General features: G+C 51.1%; 11 protein-coding genes across 12 annotated transcripts; 4 read left to right on the top strand and 7 right to left on the bottom strand.

Moving 5' to 3' along the window:
* Nucleotides 1–637: 637 nt before the first annotated feature.
* Nucleotides 638–4,193, top strand: ALTATR162_LOCUS10770 (uncharacterized protein; the record flags this gene model as incomplete). 2 transcript variants are annotated; one of them, XM_043318410.1, is made up of 4 exons in its annotated part: nucleotides 638–922; nucleotides 977–1,096; nucleotides 1,146–1,208; nucleotides 1,293–4,193. In XM_043318410.1, the coding sequence occupies 4 exons, from the start codon at nucleotides 638–640 to the stop codon at nucleotides 4,191–4,193; spliced, it is 3,369 nt and encodes a 1,122-aa protein (XP_043174345.1). The 2 variants fall into 2 exon arrangements, with proteins under 2 accessions (XP_043174345.1, XP_043174344.1); XM_043318409.1 differs by having other exon boundaries at nucleotides 980–1,096.
* A 364-nt stretch (nucleotides 4,194–4,557) lies between these two features.
* Nucleotides 4,558–5,145, bottom strand: ALTATR162_LOCUS10771 (uncharacterized protein; the record flags this gene model as incomplete). Its single annotated transcript, XM_043318411.1, has 1 exon — nucleotides 4,558–5,145. One exon carries the CDS (start codon nucleotides 5,143–5,145, stop codon nucleotides 4,558–4,560), a length of 588 nt encoding a protein of 195 aa, XP_043174346.1.
* A 744-nt stretch (nucleotides 5,146–5,889) lies between these two features.
* On the bottom strand, nucleotides 5,890–7,287 carry ALTATR162_LOCUS10772 (uncharacterized protein; the record flags this gene model as incomplete). Its single annotated transcript, XM_043318412.1, has 1 exon — nucleotides 5,890–7,287. The coding sequence occupies one exon, from the start codon at nucleotides 7,285–7,287 to the stop codon at nucleotides 5,890–5,892; it is 1,398 nt and encodes a 465-aa protein (XP_043174347.1).
* A 1,064-nt stretch (nucleotides 7,288–8,351) lies between these two features.
* ALTATR162_LOCUS10773 (uncharacterized protein) lies at nucleotides 8,352–10,042 on the bottom strand (the record flags this gene model as incomplete). Its single annotated transcript, XM_043318413.1, has 3 exons — nucleotides 8,352–9,053; nucleotides 9,106–9,859; nucleotides 9,909–10,042. 3 exons carry the CDS (start codon nucleotides 10,040–10,042, stop codon nucleotides 8,352–8,354), a joined length of 1,590 nt encoding a protein of 529 aa, XP_043174348.1.
* A 687-nt stretch (nucleotides 10,043–10,729) lies between these two features.
* Nucleotides 10,730–11,851, top strand: ALTATR162_LOCUS10774 (uncharacterized protein; the record flags this gene model as incomplete). The annotated part of the gene is made up of 3 exons (XM_043318414.1): nucleotides 10,730–10,808; nucleotides 10,869–11,016; nucleotides 11,068–11,851. The coding sequence occupies 3 exons, from the start codon at nucleotides 10,730–10,732 to the stop codon at nucleotides 11,849–11,851; spliced, it is 1,011 nt and encodes a 336-aa protein (XP_043174349.1).
* A 707-nt stretch (nucleotides 11,852–12,558) lies between these two features.
* On the bottom strand, nucleotides 12,559–13,131 carry ALTATR162_LOCUS10775 (uncharacterized protein; the record flags this gene model as incomplete). Its single annotated transcript, XM_043318415.1, has 3 exons — nucleotides 12,559–12,639; nucleotides 12,729–12,988; nucleotides 13,074–13,131. The coding sequence occupies 3 exons, from the start codon at nucleotides 13,129–13,131 to the stop codon at nucleotides 12,559–12,561; spliced, it is 399 nt and encodes a 132-aa protein (XP_043174350.1).
* A 526-nt stretch (nucleotides 13,132–13,657) lies between these two features.
* On the bottom strand, nucleotides 13,658–14,359 carry ALTATR162_LOCUS10776 (uncharacterized protein; the record flags this gene model as incomplete). Its single annotated transcript, XM_043318416.1, has 2 exons — nucleotides 13,658–14,295; nucleotides 14,353–14,359. 2 exons carry the CDS (start codon nucleotides 14,357–14,359, stop codon nucleotides 13,658–13,660), a joined length of 645 nt encoding a protein of 214 aa, XP_043174351.1.
* Nucleotides 14,360–14,554: 195 nt separating this feature from the next.
* Nucleotides 14,555–16,382, bottom strand: ALTATR162_LOCUS10777 (uncharacterized protein; the record flags this gene model as incomplete). The annotated part of the gene is made up of 4 exons (XM_043318417.1): nucleotides 14,555–15,483; nucleotides 15,535–16,173; nucleotides 16,224–16,272; nucleotides 16,332–16,382. 4 exons carry the CDS (start codon nucleotides 16,380–16,382, stop codon nucleotides 14,555–14,557), a joined length of 1,668 nt encoding a protein of 555 aa, XP_043174352.1.
* A 362-nt stretch (nucleotides 16,383–16,744) lies between these two features.
* On the top strand, nucleotides 16,745–17,748 carry ALTATR162_LOCUS10778 (uncharacterized protein; the record flags this gene model as incomplete). The annotated part of the gene is made up of 3 exons (XM_043318418.1): nucleotides 16,745–16,835; nucleotides 16,889–16,916; nucleotides 16,974–17,748. The coding sequence occupies 3 exons, from the start codon at nucleotides 16,745–16,747 to the stop codon at nucleotides 17,746–17,748; spliced, it is 894 nt and encodes a 297-aa protein (XP_043174353.1).
* Nucleotides 17,749–18,157: 409 nt separating this feature from the next.
* Nucleotides 18,158–18,621, bottom strand: ALTATR162_LOCUS10779 (uncharacterized protein; the record flags this gene model as incomplete). The annotated part of the gene is made up of 2 exons (XM_043318419.1): nucleotides 18,158–18,214; nucleotides 18,265–18,621. The coding sequence occupies 2 exons, from the start codon at nucleotides 18,619–18,621 to the stop codon at nucleotides 18,158–18,160; spliced, it is 414 nt and encodes a 137-aa protein (XP_043174354.1).
* A 593-nt stretch (nucleotides 18,622–19,214) lies between these two features.
* On the top strand, nucleotides 19,215–22,952 carry ALTATR162_LOCUS10780 (uncharacterized protein; the record flags this gene model as incomplete). The annotated part of the gene is made up of 4 exons (XM_043318420.1): nucleotides 19,215–19,305; nucleotides 19,365–20,434; nucleotides 21,281–22,695; nucleotides 22,772–22,952. The coding sequence occupies 4 exons, from the start codon at nucleotides 19,215–19,217 to the stop codon at nucleotides 22,950–22,952; spliced, it is 2,757 nt and encodes a 918-aa protein (XP_043174355.1).
* Between the last annotated feature and the right edge of the window lie 1,029 nt (nucleotides 22,953–23,981).

The following is a 23,981-nucleotide window of genomic DNA, read 5'->3' on the forward strand; positions in this document are numbered from 1 at the left end:
TGATAATCAGTATGCTGAGTGAAGCGGAGGCGATGATAAGCGCAACATTGACGGTCAGTTCGACCGCGCATGGTGCTGCAGTGCCCAAGGCTACAGGACGTGTAGGGAAAGAGGCTCTGTTCGGTACGGCAGGAGTGCTAGGTGCAGCCGTCTTTGGATTGTAGATGTCTTTGATTACAGTTTGATGAAAAAAAAAGGTTTCAAAAGAAAGGTGTGGAGAAATGGTTGAACGGAGCCATGGGCGAAATTGTGACAGGAATGGGAAGGGTCGCGTGGCCCACGTCATTGGCGGGTCAAGCTTGCAATAGAAACACTAGGTCCAATCAGAAAGTACCATGTATGGGAAGGTCAATAGTCGTGGAGATGGTTGGCGCTGGACGGTGATGATTCTCCATTGCAGGCGCTAAGGATGGAGTGAAAGTTGATAGTGAACGGCTGCTGCGGCAAACGGGTCGGAGGGCAAGGGCAGCAGCGACCGAGCGCCAACATGCTTAGGCTAGTCGACCCGCTGTTGCATGCATAACCACTGCCAACGATAGTCTTTCTTCTCTACAAGGGCAAGTCCCATGTGAGCAGATGCTCCGTCTATCAACCCCCAGCTGCACGTCGCCGTGAGAAAAGAGAGTCACCGCCCGCCATGGAGAATCGAGCGTCGCCAACCCCGCCCACCGCTCGCCCCAAGAATTCGGCCTCATCCATCGCATCATCGTCCAACACAACTTCACATGCCGCTTCTGGCTCGCAGTCTGCCGGCATGCCTTCAAATTCACGGACCGGGCGCGGAAGTACCCCGACTACTAGCCGGTCTGCATCAAAACTCATCGACCAGGACAAGCCGACGCGGGCGGCAAGCAAGGACAGCCTCAAACAGAAGATGCTAAGCAAGAAGGACGATCCTCCACAGCCGAGCAGGGCAGATGAAGTACGACGTGCCGATTTGTATTGGGCTACTGATCCATCGACTAACGTTCCGCAGCAGCTCAAGGCGCTCAAGTCGGAGTTTGACAGCCTTCGCTCCCATCTGACATGCAAGATCTGTGACCGTTTGCTCTACCAGCCTTACACCATATCGTGTGGGCATACCTACTGCTATACAGTAAGATGCGCACCTCATCACTGCACCGGTCGTCCTCTAACATGTCCAGTGTCTCTGCACGTGGTTCGTTGCCAACAAGGCCCGCAAGACATGCCCCGACTGCCGTATTGTCGTAAAAGACCTACCGGGCCCCCCGCCTATGTGGTGAGTCAGGCTGCATACAATTCCAGCGAGAATGTCTAACACAGTTGGCTAGATCCGAGACATGACGGGCGTCTTCATCGCGCGAGCCGAATTACTACCCACGGGCGAGAGCATCGAAGACCACAAGAAGTGGCAGAAGGACGAGGCCGACGCCGTGCAGCTGGACAAGGACAACACTGACCCTCGCGCTGGCGGTCTCTTTAAAGGCTGCTTTAGGCTATCGCATCACCAACGGGGCCCATCACTGCAAGTCGTGCGCGACCAGGAAGACGGTGTTGACCGTTGTCCGGTGTGCACCTGGGAGCTGGAAGATGGCGGATGTACCCAATGCGGACTGATCTTCGACGAGACAGGCGAAGTCTCATGGGGTGATAGCTTCACCGGCTTTAGTGACATGGACGAAATGTCAGAGCATGATCAAGACGACCTCGACGCCGAGATGGACATGCAGGACCCAGACTATGACGGATATGGAGACGGCATGGAAGACTGGGGTGCATACCCTCCCGACCAAAGCTCGTTCATGATGCGACGTTTCCTGGAGGCTGGTATACCACCCAACGCAGCAGCCTTCGCAAGGCGACGTCCGATCACGCACAGCGAAGCCGGCAGCCGACGCTCTTACTCACAAAGCATAGTCTCAGACATGTACGGCGACGAGATGGATACGGTCGAGGAAGAAGATGAAGATGGCCTGGACGAGGACTCCTCGATGAACGATTTCATTGACGACGAGGCCGTACCTGTATCGAGTTCACCCAGCGCTGCGTCATCCACCCCCGGTCCTGTCCCCCAGCCATCCAACAACAGATCGCGAACACAGGCCCGAGCACGTCGTATCGTTGAGTCTGAATCATCATCCAACCGCTCGAGCACCGTTGAGGAAGAAGACGAAGACGAGGAAGACGAAGGGCCAATCCGCAGGGGGATGAGGAATCCGGCTCAGACCCGCGTTCTGCATCGGGCAAACGGGTCAAGATCTTCCCGTGAAACAGCTTCAACCACGTCCACCGACGTCTCCACTGAAGAACTGGACGAAGACACACAGGCACTATTACGAGAGGAGGGATGGGAGTTGCAACGCGACTACGACGACGAGATGGGAGAAGAGGATGAAGATGACAGCGATGGAGGAAGGACGACCGTTGGGTGGGAACCGCTTGCGAACTCAAATGACAGAAGCCGAATGGGCGGTTCTCTAACACCTACTGCAGATCGTCCTCGGCCTAGTGCCCCCATACGCCCGCCCTCTAGAACCGGCAATGTTCGCGCCTTGGATACCTCGCGTGGTCTCCGCCGAAGATCCTCTATCCTCCCCACCTCGACGGCCCACTACGAAGATGGGGAAGCGGACGACGATGACTCCGATCAGGATGGCGACATCAACCTAGCCATGAATGCCCTGCGTACGCGCCGCTCACAAGCTCATCTGCGGAACAACGCACCCTTTTCGAATCCCGCTGCCCGCGTCAGTAACCAAGGGCTTGCTCCTGGGGATGGAACGAACGAGGCGGACACTGATGATAACTCGGACAACTCACAAGGACACAGGCGAGGGGCTCCGCGCATGCCACGTCGGGAATATGATCCACGTATCAGTTGGATGTTCGCTGCTCATCAGGCAGCTCTCCAGCAGCACCAGATGGCAGGCGCGTTGATAGATGTTGAACCACGGGCCATCACGCCGCTGTCTCGCCCTCGCACGAGGAACAGGAACAGGCCCAGTCCAGCACAAGCATACTCCCCCTTCCTACCTCCTGCGCGCATACGAACACCGCTTATGGACAACACCTCAAACTACATCATGGACCCGCGGCTCCCAATATCCCCACCTCGACGTAGCGCCATGTCTCCAGGCTTACCGGCGATGGGCAACGCTGGCAACATGAGCCGCTTTGATCGTGCACCTTCTGTTAGTTCGAATAGCAATACTTCTACCATATTGACTCCTGGCACTTCCACGACCTCTTCCCAAAATGGCATCGATACCATAGCGCAAACACAGGCGGCTGCGGCCATGGACATGATAGATCGTCCTCAGAGTCGCGTTGGTGCTCGCCCATCTTCGGCAAATAGCAGGAGAAACTCTGGCAACTTTAACGCAGCGAATTCATTTCCTCATGCTGCCATGGGCTTGCATGTTCAAGGCGCGGCTCTTCCACCTTTTGCTGCACGTGGTAACCCTTGGGCTGCATTCGTGCAGGCACGAGGTGTCCGCAATCGCAACTCACGTCAAGTTCTCCGAGATCAGTCTTCTGTAGCTACCTTGCGGCCAGCAGGCTCTCGTGTCAACATCAGAGAAGCTGGCAACCCACCGCAAGGCATGAGGCCTCAGCCATCACGTCTCAATCTACGACCACAGCCATCGCGGCGTCAGCTCGCCCCCCAAGCATCTACACGAACCTTGCGCGCCGATGGGAATGGTAGACCTCCACCATCGCCTACGCAAAATGTACAAGCTACTGTACAGCCTGCCGCCCGTCCTGTCGGATTAACTCCAGACGAGCGCAACCTCAGAGCTCGGGAACTTATTGAGACAAGAAGGCAAGCACTTGGTCAGCGAGACACCAGTGTGCCAGCTCGTACAAATCCTTTCACCCAAGGTTTCCAGCGTCCAGCGAACCCTACTGGCTCTCCTCAAATGCAGCAACCAACCACGGCACAACATGTGAGGAGTAACTCGAACGAGTCCATCAACTCTACAGGGACGGTCCAAGGCGCTCCTGCATCACCAGTCCTCGGCCGACGCCGTAGCAATCGCAATATGCTCAATGGCACACCACCTGGCGTCCTCCCACCGCAACAGGGAGCCTACATTGCTCCTCCGACGGCATACGCAAACAGCTACTACCGCCCACGACCAGGTTCTTCGTCAGGCTCACCAGCGGCATACGAACCAACACTGACGACCAATACACGTGGTAGTCCTATGATGGCAGGTCCTCTTATCTAGAATGGCATTTCGCCACGATAAACTTTTCTTATGTATTATCCTCTATCGGTGTTTTGGACATGACACTCTTTTAGTTTTGGACGGGTACAACCATTCGGGGAATGTGAGCATGATGAGCGTATATTTGTTTTCAAGTCTGTTTTTAGCGGCATCAAAACTGGTTCAGCGAGCTTTTTATCAAGGCATTTACTGGCGTCATTCATTCGGGCACTATACCATGGCATTGAGCGATTGGGTCCTGGACAGGCATGAATATGAGCGAAGGATGGGGAAGGGGTACTTCATCTTAGGTTATCTACATTTGGAATGATCAATATGAGGATTCCGATGGTGCTGAACATCTAACTACATGATGATGCAGAGTTCAAGTCTTGCCTGGAGCATCCGCTGCACGTTGCTTTTTAAGTTGCTTACGTTCTTCCTTCTTCCTCTCATTCTCCGCCTCCCTCTTTAGCTTGCTTGCCTTCCATCTTATCGTGGCCTTATCCCTGCACGTCTCACAATTCACATAGTTCGATTTAGCATCAGCTTCCATCTTGTTCCTACAAGTGTGGCAGAATTTCCTTTTGACCTTTTTGTCTTTCTTGTCTGCTGCGGCTCTCTTGTCTACTTCGTCTTCTTCTTCGCCTCTTTCTTCCTTATCTCCTCCGTCCTCTTCGTTTTCTTCGTCTCCATCGTCCCCTTTTCTATTGGCTTCGGAAGTAGACACATGAGGAGTCTTCCTGACGGAGGAAGGCGTTTCTTCGAGGTCACGTAGGCCATGGAGCTTGCCCTTCACTTCTTGAATTTCATTCTCTATGGCTGTGACATGCTGGAGAATGGCTACGACTTCCTCTTGAACAGTGGGTGCTGGAACTTGCTGCTGCTTCGGAGCATGTTTAGTGGAAGGTGGCATTTTTGCGTTTCTACTGTTGTCCATGTTGTCTTCTTGTGCATTGTTCATATATCCCATCGTCTGGTTTGCTTGGGCGGAACCTTGGAAGTCAAGCGAGCATGCACGTAGGTGAGAGGGCAATCTTTGGAATCTTCTCGTGATTTAGCATAGAAGATAGCGCAAACTCGGTGATGAGGGTAAGATTGTGGTGTAGCTCAGCAAATGATCTCTTCAGATGGCCGTAGACACCTTGCGCACTCATTGTAAGCCACTGCTATTCCTGTCTAATATGAATAAAGTATTAACGTTCTGACGCTTCCACATATAACTGTCTCAAGTTCTTCTCCAATCTTTCAATCCTCTGATGGATTGGCAAGAGCCAGCTGGTTTTCAACATCTAAGATCTTGTTTCCCAGCCATGTGCGACATGCGACCTAGGAAAGCGCAGCTAGACCGCCTCCTCTTTAAGCCAACGATCCCACAGGCGCTCTCTAGATATATCACAACGCCACGATCACTACGCGACCAAGAGACTTAGGAAACACGGACACATTCGAGGTTTATTAGCGGGCTGTTACATCCCTACACTTTTTCTTTTTCTTTGGAAGGCGACAAACCGGCTGGATGACACGAAGGGCGGCCAGCATGACACCGCCGACGAACTCCTCTCCTTGTGTGACGGCATGAACGGCACTACACACTGAGCGACTCTCGTCATGCCGTCGTTTCTTCCACCAAACGTCTGCTTGAACCACCGCGACGAAAAGCCCCCTATAGGAGTTACATACTCTCTTCACTGTATAGGTTCGCCGACAAAGCAGATCAGACCTGATGTTTGAACTCGTATAGCCCTTCAAGTGGTTGACCTTCTAGTAGCTTCAGCCCTTCACGGTAGATCTTTGCCTTTTTTCCGTCTCCGAACCTTCCCTCATCAGCCGCCAAGACCAGCTTGTTCAGCAGAATCTTGTTCTTCTTGAAGAGAGCTTGGTAGTTCTTGAACATGCCCGACATACGCTTCTGTAGCAGGTCCTTGGCTTCAATAGCTGCCTCCTTCTGCATCTTGATCCTGTCCTTCAATACGGAGTCCCGGCTGAGCTCGATAAGCTGTTCGCCTCGCTGGCGGAAGCCTTGCTCTAGTTTTTCGACTTGACCCTGAAGTTCTCTAACGCGGACACGTGCTTCGAGAACTTCGGCTGCATGACCACTTTCTAGCTCCACAATCTTCCGTGACAGGTCGGTGTTCTTCTTGGTCAACTTTTTGTTGCTGTTCTTGAACTTCTCTCTGAATTTCTTGCTTTTGGTTGCCGCGGCTTTCATTTCGCTGTCAGATTCACGCATCTTGGATTTACAGAGTCTCTTCTGCTCGTCGACGTCCTGGGTTAAAGCGGAGATTTCGGCTCTCAGAGTATCATGCTCGTCACTGAGTAGCTTGACCCTGCGTACAAGTGCGGCCTTTTCATCTGCGAGCTTCGTTTTGTATTGGCGAACGCTCTTGATTTCTGCTGTTCTAGCGGCTTCTTCTTGTCTTTTAGCCTTCGAAGTACCATCCCCATCTTTGAGTAGTCCGATGTTGCGTGCAAGTGCAGTGTTCTCCTCTGTAAGCTTGGTGTTGTGTTCGTAAAGTATCTGAATCTCCGCTCTGGTGCCTTCGTGTTGTCTCTTCAGAACGATGTTCTCGTCTGTGAGTAGTCGAACACAGCGTCCAAGTGTGGTCGTCTCTCCTCTAAGCTTCGTGTTGCTTTCGCGAAGGAGTTTGATCTCTGTCTTGGCGGCTTCGTCGTGTCCCTCAGCCTTCACCTTCAAAATGGCCATCTGATTCTGGATGAGGATGTCGTGCACTACAGGTGTCCCGTACTGCTGTTTCACTGCCTCTTCTAGGTTCACGATGTACAGTTCCTTGCTCTCTTTCTCCTTGACCAGAAGTTTCTCGTGAGCCTCCAAGGCTTCTTTGCCTAATGCTTGTTCCAGGGCATTGCGTGTCGCGAGCAAGAAGGACTCCTCTTGTTCTGGCTCCTGCTGTTCTGGCCGAGGCAATTTGGGGTAGACATCTGAGCCTGCCGTTTGGGCCCCGTTGCTGTCGGCTTTTTGCTTGGTCGCAGAGCTAGGAGAAACAGCCTCCGCTGGAACGTTCTTGAGTTTTGCGCGCTTTGCTGAAGAACCACCGCCGAGTGGCGGAGCACGTCGCTTCTCGACCGACCGAACGAAGACAATATCATCCATGCTGTCCGGATCGAATTCGACAATGTGTTGCGCGTTAATCTGCTCGTATCAGTGTCCGTATCTGCCGGGCAAATGTGTGCCGCGTACACACCTTGCCTGTAGAAGCCGTTAGATTGTCGTGTTTGGGCAATGGAGCCATGGAGCTGAAACCAACAGCTATCTGCTGAGCCTGCTAAGTGAGTGGTGAAGGTGAATGTGAAGATTGCGGCTAACTTGGGCAGAGCAACGCTCCGACTTTGGTCATCGAAGTGCAAGGTGAAGGAGAGACGCCTTGCCTTCGATCATGAAAGTAGCACACTGCATCCGAATTTGTAGAAGCGAACAAATTTCCAGAAGAAGTATTGTCAGAAGCTACTTCCAGTACACTGCATGTTCTTGTAGCCCCATTTAGTTATCAACGTCATCCGAGACCATATCAAGTGCATCATCTTATGTTGCGTGTTCAACCCAAAGAACGACTCCCGGCTGATCTTCACAGGCCACACCGTCCTTGCTCTTGTATGCCGCCAATTCTACAATCCAATACACCAGAGATGAAATGCCATGTCTATACTTTCTCACAAATGGGTTTCCATCCGCCTTCGCTTGGTACCATTGCGGCGCGCGACATATCAGAACACATATTGTCAGCCAAGTCTACTAACCAAGGTGGGTCTATCGCATCCAAAGGGGCATTACATGCCGGTATCCTGACGGAATAGACGATGGTGATGACAGCACAATAGGGGTGAGATGAAAGAGACATAGTCGCTCAAGGTTTGGCCTGGCGAGACCGCGTCTTGCGCTAGCCAGTCACCTAGGAAAGCGCGTCGCCAGTTCCGTTCAGATCCTCCACATGGAGGTTACATACAGGTCATATACACACCTTGTGCGCAGGCACCCTAACAACTTATGCCATATTTCCGATGTCAAAATTCTTGTTCGCTACTAATGACTAGCTTCCAAATGCCATTCCACACTGCACTCGAAAAAAGAAAGCGCTCCGTCGCCGATGACAAACTCCCAGAAAATGCTCATCTGAAACTACATGACTGTTTACAATCACATCCCTACTTGCTAAAGTTCTACTTCCTCTTAAACAAGCCCTTTCCGAGCAGATTCTTCAGCTTGCTCTCCTTCTCCTCGTTACTCATATTAGCTTTGCGCTTGCCCTCCGCGACCGTCTGGCCCTGAGAAGCCTGAGGTTGAGCCTTCTCCTCCCGTACTGGCTCTTCGACCTTGAGCGCCTGTGCCTTCGCTTGCCACTCCTGCGAAAGAGTATGCCGGCTTGCCCTCGCCTCGGCGCTAGCATTGTCCGCCCATTGAAAAGTAATGAGTTCGTTGTTGAAGAAACGTAGATCATGCACTAAGCGCTTGTTGTCTTGTGGGATCAGAACAAGTCGGCCTGTCGGACCAGTGTTCTTGAGCTGGAAAGGCTCATTCTTCTTCTCGAGAAAGCCGCGCACAAAGTCATATAGACCGACTGCGGTATCACTCTTGTTGAAGTTCATCTGGATGAGCGCACCGTCTGGCATTCGTATACGGAGTGCACCACCCTTCTCAGCTGCCGCATCAATCTTGGCTTGTCGCTCCTTTTCTTGCTCCTCCAACTCTTTGTCGGATAGTAGACGTGTGTTCCGTGTCTTGGTCAACAACGCATTTTGGTGTGCCTTTGCGTGCTCGATGGTGGGTAGGTAGTCGCTCTCGTTGAAGGCATTTCGCGCCGCTTGTGGTGTGGACGATGTTGGCGCAGAGAAGATCTGTACATTGCGGGATTGCTCAGCAGGCTGTGACGACGTTTGGGGGTTGTGCAGGAATTTGAGTAGGCTCTACAGGCACAGAAGACGCTGTTGATGTTGCCGCAGCCAATGCTGCCGCTGGCGAAGTGTTCTCCACGTTCTCAGTCGCGTTGTTTTCTGTAGACACTTCAGGCTCTTGTATAGGCTGGGCAGCCGGTTTGGAGTCAACCTCCATCGGTTCTGGATCGGGCTCTTCGTTGCGAACAGTTTCGCCCGCTACGACTTCTGTCGACTCCGGAGCTGCCTGGGCAGGATCCGGTATTGAGGCTAGTTGATCGGTCGTCGAAGCATGTGCACCATGTGCACCAGCAGACGCAGGCTCACTAGACTTGAAGTACTGTGTGATCTGTGCCATAACCTCCTCCAGTGGCGTTCCGCTGTTCTTGTACGACAACTTTAGCAAGGCCGATCCGCTATCGAAACCCAGCTGACTGAGAGTCTGCTGCAGCTCGACAAAGTTGGACTGTTCCTTATGGCCTGGCATAACGGTTATGACGGGCTGCTCGTAATGTAGCCTACCAGCACCGGACGCACCGCTCATCTCGGGGATGCCGCGCTGTGTGAAGTTGTAGTTGGTCCCCTGACCACTCTCGAAGTGTCGTAGAATCTCCCATAACGAAGTGTTGCTTGCGAACTTGCTTGTAAGGCGTTTGTTCTGCTCGGTTGCGGGAAGCTGGAGCGCGACGGATATGACTGTAGGCGATCGCGAGGCTTGGACGAGTTCTAATCGGGCGCCTTGGGGAAGGTTCGCGAGCCGTATTTGCTGCGATAGGGAGATGGGTTTATTGTTGTACCTGAGGTTTAGTCACTAATTGTCCAGCAGAATGGTGTCTTCTAACTTACTTGAGCGTGAATTGATCCTTGTTGACACCAAACTTTTGGCATGCCTCGTCCCGTACTTCCGTCAGGTACTTGGTGGGCGTCGTCGGAATCTTGAAAGTCCTCGCGTACGAGTTGAATACTACGACGTGCGACATTACGCGCGAATGAGTCTGTAGAGACCGAAGGCGAGCAGGAAAGCAGCGGGAGCGTTCGCTATCAAGATGGCGCGCGAGTACCAACAGTTCCAGCTATGTGCTCTTCGAGTTGCGTCGCTTCGTTCAACCAGGAGAATAATGCTGGCGATGTGGAGGAGCTTTGCTTCGGCGAAACTGAGGAGGAGGTTGTTTGGGCCTGCCATAAGAGGCGATTAGGAGGGTGTTTACACAGTGTCGCGGACGGTGAACGCCAATAGGGGCGCTTACCAATCCTTTGTAGGTGTGAAGGTTATGATACAATCACCGGGTTTCGCGGTGAAAGACGCGGTTGTTAGGCGATAACGATGGTGTTGATTCGGAAGCGTGCGCTTGATATCGAAGGCGACCCAACGTTTATAGGCTCGGCAACTGGTCGTCCTCTATAGGCTTCAGTGATGTTGAGGGAGCAGATAGTCGGTCGACTGTTCGCGATTGCAGCGTCAGCCGGTAGCGTTGTTCTGGAAGCTTCGAGGTGGCTTTGCCGCGTGTTCAGGTGTTGGTGCCTGCAGATGTATACCTTGCCCTCCTACACGTTGATCGTCGGTGACGGAATACTAACACCCCGCCCCCACTAAATCTAGAGAGCTTCCGTCCAAGTCGCGCCTCCTTCACAAACAACACAACCAACCCGTCCACACCGCCACAACCATGTCTGGAACCGTCGAGATCAAGTCGCCTGCACAGCTGAGCTCCCTGCTCTCCTCTTCGCGCGTTGTTGTAGTTAATTGTAAGGAGCGGGCCGGCATCTACTGGGCAAACTTCGGATGCTAACGTCTGTTACTTGCAGTCTACAATGAAGAAAACACGTCGAGCAAAGCCATTGCGCCCGTATATGAGCAACTAGCCGGCCAGCTCACACGGCCCGGGCAGGTCACCTTCACCAAAGTCAGCACAGTGCAGCAAGCACAAATTGCACAGAGTTACAACGTCACCAAGTATGCACACCTTTGAGACGATGTACTGGAACGATACCTGACGTTATATAGCACCCCTACATTTATCATCTACAAGAACAATCAGCAGATAAAGAAATACGCCGGCTCGAATCCCCAGCAACTCTCCGAAGCGATCAAGACCCTCGCCGCAGAAGCAGAGAACGACGGAAAGGGAGGAAGCAGCGCCTCTGGTGCGGGTGGAAGTAGTAGCGGAAGTGGTGCATGGATAGGTGCCAGCCTACCGCGCGGATACACGGATGTGACCGACTCCGTAGACCCACGAGGTCTTGACCTCCTCAACGCGGACAGCGATTTCGGCACCGTCAAGACGCTCTTCGAGACATCACAACCTAGCTCGCTCAACAAGGGTAAGGGCGCGTCAACTGGCTCAGAAGGCAAGAAGGATTGGGTAGAAAGTGATGTGGACAACCAGCTTATGCTGTACGTACCCTTCATGGCCAACCTGAAGGTGCACACTATTCAGATCACGTCTTGTGTTTCCGGAAACGAAGACGACGACGACGAGGCGCCAGTACGGCCAAAGACCATTCACGTCTGGACAAACCGGGCGAACAACTTGGGCTTCGAGGAGGCGGAGGATATCCCAGCGACTCAGACAATCGAGCTGAAGCCATCAGATTGGGACGAGGCGACTCAGACGGCCAAGCTGGAACTGCGATTCGTCAAGTTCCAGAACGTCTACTCATTAGTACTATTCGTCGCGGATGCCGAGGGTGATAGCGAGAAGACGCGCATCGACCGTATCCGGTTTATTGGCGAAACTGGCGAGAAGCGTGAAATCGGCAAGTTGGAGAAGATTGGTCAGGACGACTAAACAACGTTGTCATGGCCAAGGCCGGTAGGGTGACATACCCTCATCTTAGAGTGTTTACGGGGTTTGGAAGACATAACGGTTAATGCATTATATTTGATCCTAGAATTGATACGGGATGTTCATGTCCATTGATATCTTCGCTTGGCCGAGACTTTGAGGTGACTATCACGTACTGCCTCACATCGTAGGCTTTCTATGAGCGTAACAAGAAGACATCACGTAAGTAGTTGGAATATCCGCGCCTCTGCTCGAGGCCTCACTCACACACAAGGATGTGTGAGGCCTGAGCAGTCTTGTCTCCAAGCAAGGCGCGTTTCAATTTAAGCATTTCTCGGCCCTTACTCTGCCATTGATAAGGGCAATAGAGTAGGAATTTGACATCCATGCTAAGTAGGTAGGTATCACCAACGCATCACACCTCACGCGCACTCACGCATAGGTGCACCGGGGACAGGTTGGTTTGGCGTGAACCAATCGTCACATTTCATGATTTTGAGTGACACATGCTAGGTACGTTTAAGAACCACCATTGTCCATTTGCCATACTCCGATGAATCGTGTCATACTTTTTGTGGTATGCTGTGACGTTCCGAGATCGTATCGGGCCGCCCGTTGTGAAAAGAGACCGAACACCCAGGATAAAATCGGAAAGTAAGTCGGTCGCTCGTTCGCCGTGTTGCTTCATCCACCGCAAATCGTGAAACCGTTTAGTGACCAGCGCGCCTCGACTCGGCGATGACCTTGGTCATCTCGTCGACCTTTCTCTTTGAGCGACCGAAGGTACCGAGCTATGGTTTGTTAGTGAATGTTCGTATGTAGGAAGTGGTGGAGCGAGTGGGAGATCGGTCGTGTTGTGGTGCTGGTGTGAGAGACGTACCCTCTTCTTCGCTAGACGGCGGGCACGCTTGTCCTTGGAGTTACGGAGCAATTCGATGATGCGCTTCTCGTATGGGGCAAGACTGTAGACACGTGAAGTTAGCATGCTGTTCGATGACCTGTTCTGCAGTCCCTCTGCGAAAGTTCGAGCTTTGACGTACCCGGCAACCTCCTTGGTGATCTCACGGACAAACGCAGTGCGCTTGGAGAGGAAACCCTTCCTCCTCGAGATCCTGGGAGCGGGGGTCCTAGGGGTGACCTCTATAGACCGCGTTAGCCTCCATCCACGAAATTTCTTAATTGTAGCGATCGGTGCGTATCGAGAGCGGCGGGCGGGGTGACGTACTGTGGCCGGCGTTAAGGCCAACGATGAGGCCAGACTTCTGCTTGACTTCCTTCGGCATCGTGACGGTCGTGATGTTGTCGATTGTCGATGAGTTCAGAGTCGCAGATTTGAAAGGGTAATTTTGGCTCGGCTGTGCGGTGTTGCCAAGATGGCGCTAGCTGTAAGCAGGCACGTGCCCTCCCCCGATGATCCTGGAGCCACGAAATCAACGACCTGCATCTCGAAATACTCCAACACTGATATGAACGTATGCGCATACAATTTCTGATAGCGCTCTCTTGGATTGAATGCGATTGTTGGTACGTGAAAGCTCTCACAAGAACAGAAATGACATCGTCAAGACCTTCGCAGCGTGAACATCATCAATGCAGATCGTTCATATTTGCAACCCTGGTTTCTCAAGCGAAAATCAAAGCAAGATCAAGAAGGCAAATCCTCATCCTCAACCACTCAGTTAAATTACACTAGGGTATACCATTCCACAAGCAACTCCCAAATCAAGAACCATCATAACAAACGCCTTTCGAATTCAATCCATTGCTCTCAAACTTGCCAATGCGTCTCAAGAGCTTCTTTTGACAGCCTTAACTCTCATCCTCGAGCTTGATACCAGCACTCCTGACGTACCAGACGTATTCCTTTGTCTTCTTCCTGACAAGCGAAGATCCATAGATAGATAAACCGCCTTCCGCATCCAAGCCCCAACCCAAATCGCCCCTCCTCACGCTGTATAATTCCAGAAACTCCGGATTGGTGAGTCCTTCATGCCTTTGCTCTTGAAATGACTTCTTCTCGAGCCTGGCGTTTGGACGGGCTGCAAAGAATTTCAACAGGGTGATGTTGGCCACGCTAAGATCCAGGATATTCGAATATACGGTTGTGTTTTCGAAGGTGATCGACTCTGACCGAACGCGTGTTCCCGCTACGATGTTGTACATCTGGTGATGCTTGGCTAATTTGCCAGCTTGGAGCGCGAACATGTGGGTGTAAAACGCGGTTTGACAAGCTTCTTGAAGGGCATGACGCAAGGCGTCGGGAAAGTTGTCGAGGTCAGGGTGTACTGTGACCGAGACGCGATAAAGGGAGTCTTCTTCCTTTTGGGCTGGGCTCTTGACGATTGGTTTGAATGGCTTCTTGACCAGCCTTTCTTCGATGACTTCCAGGTCAATCACATCCGCATTCCGTTTGGTCGTAGCTTTAGGATTCGGAGTCGCACTTGGAGCTGCGACACTGTTAGTTTGCAAGAGTCTATGTAGCTTCGTATTGAAGTCTGACTTACTCTGCATGTTCGTAGCTGTTGTTTTTGGGGACCTTCTCACGGGCTTGACAGGCAGAGAGTAAGTTCTCTCAGACGTTTCAGATGAGAAGGAATATGGTGACGGAAGAGTGGAAGAGTTAATAGTCAAACGGAGAAGCATAGGTCTAGCTGGTAAAGATTGGTAGATCCTAATATACATAGCACCTTCTAAGGTAAAGGCAGTCTACAACTTCGCCTTGGTCTTGGCGTCCTCCTCTTCTTGCGCCTTCACCTTAAGCATCCGTCTGAGGATCTTACCGCTCACAGACTTGGGTATCTCATCAACCCATCTCACTCCACCACGTAGTCTCTTGTGGTGTGCGACCTTTGCGCTCAACCAGTCTATGATTTCCTTCGCGTCTTCATCGGTCTTGCCGAGCCCATCCTTGGGTACGACGTAGGCGCGCGGTAGTTCAGAGGCATCATCTTTCGAGTAGACTCCGATCACGGCTACGTCGTTGATTTTTGGGTGCGAGACCAAGATACCCTCCAACTCCGCAGGTGGCACCTGGAATCCCTTGTACTTGATGAGTTCCTTCACGCGGTCGGTGATGAAGAAGTTTCCGTCTTTATCTTGATACCCGACATCGCCTGTCTTAAAGTAACCGTCAGCTGTCTTCGCATGAGCAGTTCCCTCAGGATTGTTGAGGTAGCCCTTGAAAACATTCGGACCCTTGATCCATAGTTCGCCAACCTCGCCGACTGCCATCTCTTTCTCTTCAGGAGACATGTACTTTGCCGTCTGGTAGGGCAGAAGCTTTCCTACGGATCCGATGGTCTTGTTCCAGTCTTCCCATGGTTGGGTATGCGTTGTCGGGCTAGTTTCTGACAAACCGTATCCTTGTTTAACCGGTATTTTCAACCTGCCGTAGACTGCCTCTACGAGCTCTCTCGTCAAAGGCGCCGCGCCGGAGTTCATCATCCTGATTGAGCTCAGGTCGTAATTCGATACCAAAGGATGCTTGCTGAGCAGTAGAACGATTGGCGGTACTACGTAAGCAAACGTAATCTTGAGCTCCTGAATGAACTTGCAGAAGTCCTCCAGATCAAACTTCGGCATTACAACAAGTTGGAGCCCAGAATACAAGCTCTGGTGAATTAGGCAAGTGAGGCCTACACACAGTTAGTGGGGACAGTCTAGACGAGGTGTAAACGAATACTTACCGTAGATGTGAAAGAAAGGCAGAAAAGCCAGCAGTTTGTCACCTTCGCCAGTTGGTCCGCCAGTTGGCTGCAGTTTACCAGCCTCTCCAGCTTTGATCATCATGGTGTTGGCGACGATGTTCCGGTGGGTCAACATTACACCCTTCGGATGACCTGTAGTTCCACTGGAATACACCAGAAACGCCAGATCCTCTGATGGGTTGCTGGCCTTTGTTCTCCGCCATCTAGAGGTTCCAGCCGTATTGACGATACTAGTGAAGTGCTTCACTTTGTAAGACGGGTCCTTCTGATCGCCCATCACGATGACGCGATCAAGAGGAATCCCAACTTGCTTCGCAGCCTCTTGCGCATTCTTGATGTAAGGCAGTTGGGTTACCAGCGCCTTTGCACCAGAATCCTTGAGTTGGAATGCAAGTTCCTCAACTGTGTAGTTCGGGTTTGCTGGAGAGAGAACACCTCCTGCCCAGTGACAACCCCATGTTATCGCAGGTGTGTCGATACAGTTGGGTGTGTACAAGGCGAGAACATCGCCTTTCTGCCAGTCCCAGAGTGACTTCAGCCCTTTGCCGAAGTTTATGGCAGCATCTCGAACTTGAGTGTAAGTGTAAGAACGCTTGGTGTACGGGTCAAAGTAGATTACTATTCATTTTTTTAGTGATTAGTTATCTGAAAGCAATACGTGAACATACCTTTGTCATCCGCATACGGCCTATCTTTCCTTTCGAAGAGAAACGCCCACTACGATTAAGGACAAAGGTCAGCATGGAATGAGCTTATTTCCGGGTATTCGAACTTACCAGATCCACATCTGGAATTGGCAAACTAGGGTACTGGCTCTCTGAGGGCATCTTAGTGGTTGAAGATCAATATCCAGCCAAGAAATGTTAATGAGGAAGCGGAGTGAAAGCAGAAGGAAGTCAGACCGAGAAGAAGGACATAGCCATCCGCATTCCAACTGACCTCGGAACACCGAGGGCGGAAATGCGCATGGAGGCGGCTGGGTGACGAATAAGCGACCGGGGTAACACCCCACAACTGGGGAAGCGATGACCGAGGTTCTTTCTGTTTGCGGCGTTAGCGGCGCGATAGCAGCACTTGGCCTTCCGAGGTCAACGGCATTGCGACACTGGTAACTCTTGACAGTTTGACCATATAGACCTTTTAAAGTTCTCCATTTACGTCTCGGTTCCGCAGAATTAGGCTGTTCAAGATGCCGAGCTGGGAAGAAGCTACTGCCGTGGAGAAGCTCTCCTCCAACACGTACTCATGCACATTACACGATGATTGGTGCATTGGAAGCGGTATGACAGACCCCAGCATAGATAACATCATCCACGTAAACTAACGGCAACAGTTCCTAACGGTGGTTATGTTACCGGATGGTAGGAATTCATAAACGCTGCTTTTACCAACTCCACTAACCATGCTCAAACTTACAGTATATTGGAAGTAGTCAAAGCGCATTTCAACACATCGTTGTCCAAGCAAAACCAGCCACATACAATAACCCTCCATGTCGAATTCCTACGACGGACGCAAGCCGGACCTGCCACATACAAAGTCGAAGATGTGAAGCTCGGCCGACAAACATCCGTCGTGCACGTGACCATGGAGCAGGACGGTCGAAAAGAAGTCGTCGCATACGTCACAAACTCCAACATGGACACGGAAACGGGCTTTAGCCACGATACCGGATACCGACCCTCACCACCCATTCCATCAGTAGACTTCTCGAAGCTAGAGAAAGACGAAGATCCGAATTGGAAGTATCAAGCCGAACTGCCCCATGCCGACTTTAGAAAGGCAACAAAGAGAGTTCAGTTCTACTTCCCTCGGAACAAACAAACCTCGACGCATCTCGCTGACGAATGGATATGCTTCTCCGATGGGACTAACTTTACCAACTCATCTATTGCCTTTGTCGCAGACATGTTTCCGCTAATGGTCGAGTCGTTCAAAAACAAGGACGAGGGTCCTTTCTGGTATCCGACGCTACTACTGAACCTAGATGTTAAGAAGTCGCTGCCAACAGAGGGAGTCAAGTGGCTGCAGATTAGAGTAGAGATGAAGAAGATGTTCAACGGCAGGATGGATTTGGAAGTGTTTGTGCATGATGCCGAGGGAGATCTGGTGGCTTTGAGCCATCATGTAGGATTCGTGGTGGATGCTAGTAGAAATACAGCCGCGAGAAAGCCGGGCACTGCCAAGATCTAGATTTGGCAATCTTGTGGATAGATATCGGCGTTTTTGTATTAACCTTATCTTGCTATATGCTTTTGTTGCATGCCTTCGGGCCGTCTTGTTGCTGGGTGACGCTATGTGTTTGTCAATATGGTTGTAGGACAAATGCGCGCATCAGTACCCTTCATCGATCGGCACAAGAGGTTCAATGGCAACGGAGCGACATTAGGTAGGTTTTGAATGTTTGATGGTGTAATTTCCCCATTGTTGGATGTCTCTTTGCGCTCGACTGGCAGCAATAATAATGATTTTCTAATTTACAGGATGCTATTGTGCATCGCTTGTCTGCCAAACGCCAATGATGTCATGCATCAGATGCCCGCTACCCCTTGACTATAAATTGCCATAATTTTATGTGTTCGTTCAATCGGTTCGGATGCGCTTATTTGCCCTTGCGGTTGTTGTATTGTACCTCGTAGAATTTGTCCGGCCAGACAGGCTATCATGTGTTAGCACAGCTTCGAATCTTCGGACTACTGCTCCACGCACCTCACTCTGCTGTTCGTTAATGTTCTTCTTGAAGTGCTCTGAGTCCGGACCCCTGTTTGGACCCTCGTGCCTTCCCTCGTTGTTGGTCGCAGAGCCTACAAAATAAAAGTCAGCAAACTCCGTTCTCTGTACTTCCAGGGTTTTAAGTCTGGGGATCTCATTACTCGTACCACGCTGGGTGCCTCCAGCAGGTGTGTGCGTAGGGTGGCCTCCGCCGGATGAGAAACGGTCCTCAATGTTTTGGACGCCCTGTGTCTTGTATGGGTTGGGGAACCAGTATTGGCGCATGAAGAGGTAGTAGCCGAAACCGACGGCACCGCCGGCCATGAAGATTTTGGGAACAGAGAGAGGTGACATGATTGCGCTCTGTCTTTCTTCGATAGTTGAGATGGTAGAAGGACAATGTCGAGGTTGACGTGGAAAGTGGTTTGTGTCGTGCGAGGTGGTGTGACGCAAGAAGTAGGAACTGTCAACGGAACCTTGGATTGTGGAGAAGAAGCAAGTAGTGCAATAAGTCTAGAGATCTGGGCGTTGTTTTCCCTTTTGAATTCGGGTACCCAATGACACACAGCGGAGAATCGTCACTTTGTCGTCGCGATGATCGCGTCATGGCCTCATACTTTAGGCAAAGCTCCCGCGGTCGTCGCACAAACCAAAGACCCGTTCGGCCAGGCACAATCCAGCTAGTTCGCTTGAGGCTGAAGCTCAAGCTGACGTAACACAGCGGCGGCTCGAGGTGTGGCTTGTAGAATTGATGCTAGTGTGATCGCCTCGGGGAAGTGGACACGCTATCGCGCTCTGTTTCCCCTTTGCGCAAACACGACCGAGAACACCTAGGAAGACGAGGATCAATTTGAGCGTGTTGTTCATATTGAGGAGCTTGATGATCATACGGCAGAAAACAGGCTGGGACACAGCAACGGTTACGGACCCAATCGCGCTTTCGAGAAATGGACGGTGATCCAGCCGTTGAGCCAGAAATCGATGGCTTCAGTCGCGTGCTACCTCTACCATATCGCGTCGCCCTGATCATAGTTCTAGGTACCCAAACCCACGCTAGGTACCGGTAATTGATTCTTACGCTAACTAGAACTGCATAGGCATATGGGCATGGGGTCTAAACCTCCACTACCTCACTCTCATCAAGATAGACGTCCCAAGTCTCATCCGCTACCCTGGCCGCACCTCGCCGCGCCATATACCGCACCACCTCTCCTGCTACCGTATCGCCACATTCCTCTCCATCCCGCTTGCGCTCTCGCTGTTCCTATTTTGGGCCCTTACACACGGCAGTCCCAAAGACATCGCAGGCTGGGAAATTCTACCAAACCTATACCTACTAGTACTGGTCATTGGCTTCGTAGTACCGCTGCCGTTTGTTAGTCGCAATGGGCGGTCTCGTACGCTGGCGACGCTGAAGCGCATATCCATTGGCGGCATCGCAGAAGCGCACGATGGGAAGTTTGGGGACATTCTGCTCGCAGATGCATTGACAAGTTATGCCAAGGTGCTGGGAGACCTTTTTGTCTCACTGTGCATGTTCTTCTCGTCCTCGCACAGTTCAACAGGACCTCCGAACAGAAACTGCGGTGGCGCTTTCTGGGTTCCCTTCATCATCGCTGTACCGTCGATGATCCGCCTCCGGCAGTGTATCACCGAGTACTATCGTGTTCAGAAAGCGAACAAGCAAACCGGGCAGATCAGTCCGGCAACGGGATGGGGTGGCCAGCATCTGGCCAACGCACTGAAGTACTCGACCGCATTCCCGGTTATCGTACTCAGCGCTTTGCAACGCTCGCCCGACCCTTCACGTTTTGGCGTTTCGGAAGCGACCCTGTTCCATATGTGGCTCGTCGCAGTGGTGGTCAACTCTGGTTACTCCTACTACTGGGACGTAGCTAAAGATTGGGACCTCACTTTGTTTTCTAATGCTCGTACTCGGGATAGTCCCGAATACCCATGGGGTTTAAGACGGCATCGCTGGTTCCATGCCAAGGAGTTCTACTATGCAGCCATTGTCGTAGATGCAATGCTGAGGTGTACGTGGAGTTTGAAACTCAGTGTGCATCTGGATCATTTCAACGACTTAGAAGGAGGAATCTTTACGATGGAGGTTCTCGAGGTATTGCGAAGATGGATATGGATCTTCTTCCGCGTAGAAACAGAGTGGGTAAGAAATCACAGGGCCCAGCGCCCGATGATATACTACTAGGTGATGTTGGGGTGGGAAACAAATACGACGATAGTGATTAGACTTCGCTGTTGATTAGACATCTAGATCAGTTGCATATAGCGAATGCATGTTCAGCTTCGCTTACCAACCCAATCGACTTGAATGGCCTTTGTGAAAACTCGCGATGCCTTGAGTAAGTACGTCATGAGCGCTTTTTGAAGGCGGAAGGCGCGACATGAGTCTTATCGGGCGCATGGCACCTTTCCACTCGTTCTCACTTCTCGCCTCTGGAATTCGATGCATATTGATAGAGGCACCGGCAACAGTGATATGCGACGCCTAGTCCTGCAACACTCGAGGCGCATGTGCGCACCATCGTTGGCTAGGAGCTTGTCAGACTATGCAGCTGAGCTCTTTGTCAATAAATCTGGACTGTCAGCCGCTAGACCAGATATCAGAATCAGACACCTGCGCTCTACACGACTGGCTAATAGTAGCCCTTCTTGCTTACATTGCGCTAGCTGATGCAGCACGAAATGCATTCCTTCCTGGGACTAGTACGGAAGGCAAGCTTCGATCATCTATATGCTGCAATCCTACTCAGCACACAACCACTTTCTTCATCTTAGCACTTTGAGATTCCCTAATAAGACAGCATTTCGGTATCACTGCTGTTATATCGACTGATGATACATAACCCTAAAGCTTAGCAGAATAGCTTAAACCGTGAACGATCCAATGGTGTTCCGCGGCAAACCATCCAAGGCTTGCGAGAGATGCAGGGATAGAAGACTGCGGGTATGTTTCAAGTTCACAGTATTGATCTTGTATTGATTTCTCTAGTGTGATCAGCAACGGCCCAACTGCAGCTCCTGCATTCGAGTGGGAATAGCATGTACCGGCTATCGGGACACAACCAACATTCGGATCAGCGACCAAACGGATTTTGTACGGACGAAAGCTCTAGCAAACACGAAGACTCCTCTGAAGCAACGATTTACTGGTGAACCCAAAGTGAAGCTCAAAGTTCGCCACCTACCCCAAGATCTTCTTATCATGGGCCGAGATATGTTCTTCACATACTATGTTTCGGATTTCAGTCGAACATGGGACTTCCTTTATAATTACCTGGACTCTAGCCACGCGCCTAAACATATTTCTCTATGCATCGAAGCAGTCAGCCTTGCCTTCCTGTCCCACCAAGTTTCATCGCAGACGGCAAGAGATCTAGGACGTAGAAAATACTGTGAAGCATTACGGAAAATCAACATCGCCCTGCAAGATCCGGTGACAGCAAAAGCCACGTCAACTTTTGAAGGGGCGTTGCTGATGGATCTCTTTGAGAAGATCATGAAGTCAGCTTCGGAGATAAACACGTCGCGACATGCCCATATTGAAGGCGCACTTGCATTAGTGAAGCTACGAGGTGTGGAGTCGTTCAAGGAAGGCACAGAGATGCGAGCATTGATGGGACTTTCTTTGAACTCAACGGTTTGCTCACTAAGTACCGGGCAGCCGGTGGACGATGCCATACGACAAATACGAGTACACGCAGCACAGTTCGTCAACACAGATTACCCAAAATGGAAACTCAGTGGGTTGATGCTCGAAGTCACCGATCTAGCTGCGGAAATGCGACAAGGTCGTATGACAACTGAAGAAAGGATAGCCAAAAGTGCGTATTTCGATCGAGAGCTCGAGCTCGTTGCACTCGAAGCAAGCCCAGTTTGGACATATGAGCGCAGAAACTTACATGGTGCTCATGGAGAAAGGCTGGTACCGGATGGGTTCCCCTTAGTATACGATGTGTACCCGGATCGCATGGTCACACAGATGTGGAACGTCCTTCGAATAGCACGCATGCTCCTTTGCGAGGAGATCATTCAGTCTTGTGCCATGGGCTCCGATCTCGAGATGACCGCCCAGTCTGCCCGTGCGAAAACTGCAATTTTTACCCTGGTCCAGGAAATTGTCGCATCAGTCCCACAAATGACGGACTGCGACTTGGTTGCAAAACATAAACTGCCGAGTGGAAGCACAGGCAAACAGCACACACATAGTATGCCGCATATCCTTGACATCTACATACTAATATTCAGCCTATACGTTGTTGCTTGGTCGAAAAGCTGTCCACAGGCTGCAGTTGATTGGAGTGTCAAGCAGCTGCAACACATCGCCGATCATTTTGCTATCAAAGAGGCTGCCATTATTCTGGAGATCCTGAAGAAGCAGAAGTTGAAAGAGTCTCTGGACCCATGGTATGTGTGTATTTTCTTTGTTCTTTATAATATACACGATGAGAGAGTCGGCAGCTATATCGTACAAGGAGGATAGGGCCTTAATTCTTGAAGAGAGCACATTCAAGGCCAAGAAAACCGTAAAGGCCGTGCTGAATACAGAAAAGGAGCGTGTTCCAAATCCACGAAACAGTTCTCCTGTTGAAAAGAACCCCGTCATAGCAGAGCCTTCGTACTTGCCGACCTGGACGAGAGGAAGGACCAAGTCGCTTCACTGAGATACTCTTCACTCTTCTAGACTGTTCTTGTATCACCACAAACGTACTCAGCAACCCCTTAGAAAAGACCATATCAAATACAACGACTAAGTCTTAGATTAGCTATAGAGCCTCCGGTCATATATCCAGCGCTTCTGGACATTTATGGATGCAGTCTGCCCCTGGTCATGACACCGGCACAAATTGCAATCACGACACACTTCCCGAGATTCCTGGGTAAGCTCTCTAATTTCTTTTGTCTCATTTTGCACATCTGACTTGTGTCATAGCTATTATCCCACGCCCCGACTACCTCCCAACACTTTTAAACCTTCCCCTCTAATCGCTGGCTTACCTCCAGGGTGGCACATTGGAACATAATCCAACATAACGGGGCTAACACACATACCCTGCTAGGTACGACTTTCCACTACCCAGTTCACATGAAGGACACGACCGCCGATACAAAATCCCAGGGGGAACCTTTGTGTAAGCCAGGCAATCACTACTTACCTTCCCTTAATATCTTCACCTCCCTCACATAATCCACTCCAAGCATCTTAACCACACACTGACCTTTTACTACGTAGCCTCCACCACACCCTAGGACCCCATGACCCGCGCCTATGCTACCAAGCCGCGGGTTTCGCAACAGGGCCATGGAGTAGTCTACTCGAGGAACCTTGTAATCTGAAACCCAACTAGATGTCATTGTAGTCAACCGAGTGCTGGGTAGGGGGAAAGAGAGAGAGAAAAAAGGAATGTGTTGGATATTTCTTCCCTACGTCACTACCTCGTCGACACTGTGTCATTTTCGAGGACATATAGACGAGAACCGAACAAATGTCGGAATAATGCATGGCAGAGGAGGCGAGGGACAATGTATAGAAACGACAAGACACAAGAATGCTCGTGCAGACTAATCTTCTCATTCTGTTCCATTTGCGAACTGATTATAGCCAACGGGTTAAGGTGATGCGGCCAAAAAGTAACCCCCCTTCCCCCTTCCTGCTCAACCCATGAAGCACCATATCTTGCCGCTGTTCGACC

Source organism: Alternaria atra (assembly GCF_907166805.1).
Source record: "Alternaria atra isolate CS162 genome assembly, contig: 34, whole genome shotgun sequence".
In the NCBI taxonomy this organism is placed as follows: Eukaryota; Fungi; Ascomycota; class Dothideomycetes; order Pleosporales; family Pleosporaceae; genus Alternaria; species Alternaria atra.